We start from the raw sequence: 3609 nt of genomic DNA, 5'->3' as shown, positions 1-3609 counted from the left end.
AATCCCCTAAACCGTTGCTAAACGTCTCTCCGAAACTCTGCTCTGAACTGCAAAAACGGTAAACTAGATCGTACACCCTGCACAACACTTTCTCGGAGAAGGGCAGAAACACGAGTTTGAGAGCCCTCCCCACCACCAGGGACCACGGGAACCACGCCCTCCCCGCCTCTCCGCAGTCGGAGCGAAGTGCGCATGTGCACGGTCAGACCCTGCCCGCTTCCCGTCGCTTCCTTCCTGGTTTCGACCCCGCCCCGTCACGGAGACCATCATTTCCGGTTCCGCACGGGAAAGGCCGGAGCGCTTCTAGTCTCGGCTTCCCCGGCCCGCCCACTACTCAACGCCCCTCCTGCCTTCTCGGTCGCTGGGGAAGGTAGTTGCCAGTAAAGTTTGGGGTTTCGGCGCCGTGCGGGTCGCAGCGTGGCCTGCGTCCGCCTTGCACGTAGCCTGCCACCGCGCTCGGCCGCAGGCAGCGAGCTTTATTTAGGTCGTCATGGCCAGGGGCCGCCGCAGCCGGGCGGGCGAGAGGCGGCCTTTTGCTGCCGGAGCGCTCCCGGGGCTTCAGAGCCGGCCGTCGCCGGCCTTTGCGTGAGCGTCGCCCCCTCCGTGCCCGTGGACCCCCGTCGCGCCGGGCCATATGGCCTCCGAGGTGCCGTCCCAGCCGCCGTCGCCTTCGTCGTCGCCACCCACTTCCCCCGAGCCGGAACTGGCCCAGCTGAGGCGGAAGGTGGAGAAGTTGGAACGCGAGCTGCGGAGCTGCAAGCGGCAGGTGCAAGAGATCGAGAGGCTGCTGCACCACACGGAGCGGCTGTACCAGAGCGCCGAGAGCAACAACCAGGAGCTCCGCACCCAGGTGCGCGGTCCGCCGCCAGCCCCGCGCCCCGGCCAGCCCCAGGCGAGGCCTTCCGAGCCGCTGCCTAGCCTCCAGCGCCTGCATGGTTATAGAACGACTGACTGTACAAAGTACTTGAAATATTGAAAAGCCAAAGAAATCCACCTCGGCGCAGTAATTCTAGGCACTTTCGGAGCATAACTTAAGTATTCGGGTTACTCGATTTTTAAGTGTTGGAGTAGCGGTTATGGCTGGCCGGAATTGAATGGAAATGTTTTGGTTCGATGATGCCCATTCTCACCTGTAGCGCCCCTTTGGCAGTTCATTTGTAACAATTTTTTTCTGGATCATTTCTGAGCTTGTTAAAGCCCTGGAGTTAATATCAGGAGCCCCACTTCATCGCCCACTCACTAGACTTGTGATGTGAAGTTCAAATCAAGTGTAGAACCATTCCACAAACCCTCTGCCACCAAGTGGATTCCAATTCATAGTGACCCTAGTAGGGAACCCAAGAATAAATCGTTTTAGGATGAAACAGCCTCACCATTCTTACAGGAAGTGGCTGAGGGGTTTGGTTCACAGATCTTGCTGTTAGCAGTCTGGTGCTGGAAAAGGGCACACATTCCAAATGCCACCTCATAAAAACCCCAAAAACCTGTCACAGTAAAGTAAATAATTTTAAAGGTTGGTAAAGCAATCCAATCCTAGTTTCCAAGGGGAGGGACAAAAAAATTCACTTTTTTCTCCTGTTGCCAGGCTCAATCTTTCTGCTCATCCCTCGTGTGCTAGAGGCTAGACACATAAGTTCAAGTTAGTGCCACATAAAGCTAATTTAAATTTAACACTTTGTGGCATAATGGTGGATGTACTGGGTGGCTAACTGCAAGGTGAGCAATTTGAAACCACTAGCCACTCCTGAGTGGGAAGACAAGGCTTTCTACTTCTGTAAACATTTACAGTCTTAGAAACCTACAGGGGAAGTTCTATTTTGTCCTATAGGGTCGTTAATGAGTTCTGATTGACTTAATGACAATGTGTTGAATCCTAAGGCACCCTGGTGGCATCTCAGGTTAAATGTTGGCTTCTCCCCAAAAGATTGGTGGTTTAAACTTGCCAGCTGGGATAAAGATGTAACAATCCACTCCTTAGAATATTACAGCCTTTGAAACCCTATGAGACACTTCCCTGATCTATAGGGTTACTGTGAATCAGAATCTACTCAACTGTTACAGGCTGGTTGGTTTGAGCTCTTGAACATCTACAAAGCTAGTAAGGACCATGCTAGGAAAAGATGCCTCGTGGTAAAAGTAATTATGCAAAATATAACAAGACAGAAAGTCCTGTTTCCCAAAGGGGAATATCATCCCCTGGGGGCACTGAGATGATTGGGGGGAGGGGGTGCTGCCAAAGCAGATACCTGAACTTTATCCTGGATTATGAGCTATAGTACAAAAGCTTTTAATTGCCAAGGGGATACTGAATAACTTTTTCTGAAAAGAGGGTGATTGGCCAAATACAGTTAGGCAACTTTGGTAAATGGTTAAAATGTTGCTTGTTATAACCAAAAGCCTATTATCATTGAGCCAGTTCTGGTGAGTGATTCTGTAGAGCTTTTGAATGAACGTTTGTACTAATCTTTGAAGAGCCACAGCATTTTGGATCTGCTAAATTGATATCTATCATCCTACCATGAGAAATTGAAATGCACCAGGCAACTTCACTTTACTGCTGATAATCATAACTCCTCCCTAGTCTCTTAAGGAGCGCTAGTGGCCTTTCGGTTGAGGTTTTGAGCTGCAGTTCAAATTTACCAGCTGCTCAGAGACAGTTGAGGCTGTATGGGAATCAACTTGATAGCAGTGGATTTGGGGGGAAGTTCTCCTTGTCTTTCATGGTCGCAGACAGAGTAGAGTTTTGTTAGTAAGCCAAAGTAATTGTGTTTAGAGCAGTAAACGGCCTGGGACTTGAGAATGAACGAGTAGGAAAACAGTCTGCACAAGCTTTGGAGTTAAAAAAAAAGTGTGTAAATAGATGCTGTCGCGCGGGGCAGTTCATACCTTGTGGTTTTCATCCGTTGGTAAAGTGGAGGTTCAGACATCCTGACAGTGAGTGCTCACATTTGGTGCTCTGGGTACCTTGCTTGTTTCACCCCAATCCTCGCCCAGACAGTTACATGAAACACTGAAACCCACTACCGTTGAGTCCATTCTGACGCCTAGTGATCCTATATTGAGTTTTCAAGGCTGGAAATCTTCATGGGAATAGAAAACCTCAATTTTCTCCTGAGCTGTTGGTGGGTTCGAACTGCTAGTCTTTTGGCTAGTACTCCACTCCTGGTGATTCATAAAATATCCAGGTGATCCGTTTGTTCACAAGTCTTACAAGCTTTACGCATCATTAAATGCTTTTGGTTCTTTTCATGCTTATATGAGACTAGGTGTCTCATTTTGAGGTCCTGTCAGACTGAAAATATTGACTGAGCCAGCTCCCTACTCTTTCCCTGGCTTTTGTAGCATCCTTTCAATGTATAGGGCACACGGTTCCCTTCAGAGTCACCTGTACCCTTTTCCTGTAGCTCAGGTGTCCTCAAACTACGGCCCGCGGGCCACATGTAGCCCCCTGAGGACATTTATCTGACCCGCCGGGTGTTTTTGCCCCATTTGTTTTTTTTTACTTCAAAATAAGATATGTGCAGTGTGCATAGGAATTTGCTCATAGTTTTTTTTTAAACTATAGTCTGGCCCTCCAACGGGTCTGAGGGACAGTGAACTGGACCCCTG

At 49.3% G+C, this 3609-nt stretch overlaps 1 protein-coding gene across 1 annotated transcript in view; it reads left to right on the top strand.

Moving 5' to 3' along the window:
* Positions 1–564: 564 nt before the first annotated feature.
* Positions 565–3609, top strand: part of AGGF1 (angiogenic factor with G-patch and FHA domains 1) — a 42977-nt gene continuing 39932 nt past the window's right edge. The window contains exon 1 of the mRNA XM_045285216.1: positions 565–935. Within this exon, the coding sequence (XP_045141151.1) occupies positions 635–935 (301 nt within the window). The 5' untranslated portion in view covers positions 565–634. The remainder of the gene's footprint in view (positions 936–3609) is intronic.

Source organism: Echinops telfairi, unplaced genomic scaffold (assembly GCF_000313985.2).
Source record: "Echinops telfairi isolate 266 unplaced genomic scaffold, ASM31398v2 ScPeMD7_7469;HRSCAF=8507_1, whole genome shotgun sequence".
Lineage (NCBI taxonomy): Eukaryota > Metazoa > Chordata > Mammalia > Afrosoricida > Tenrecidae > Echinops > Echinops telfairi.
Note: the sequence above shows the minus strand (reverse complement) of the source record. Positions and strands in the feature narration are given on the sequence as shown.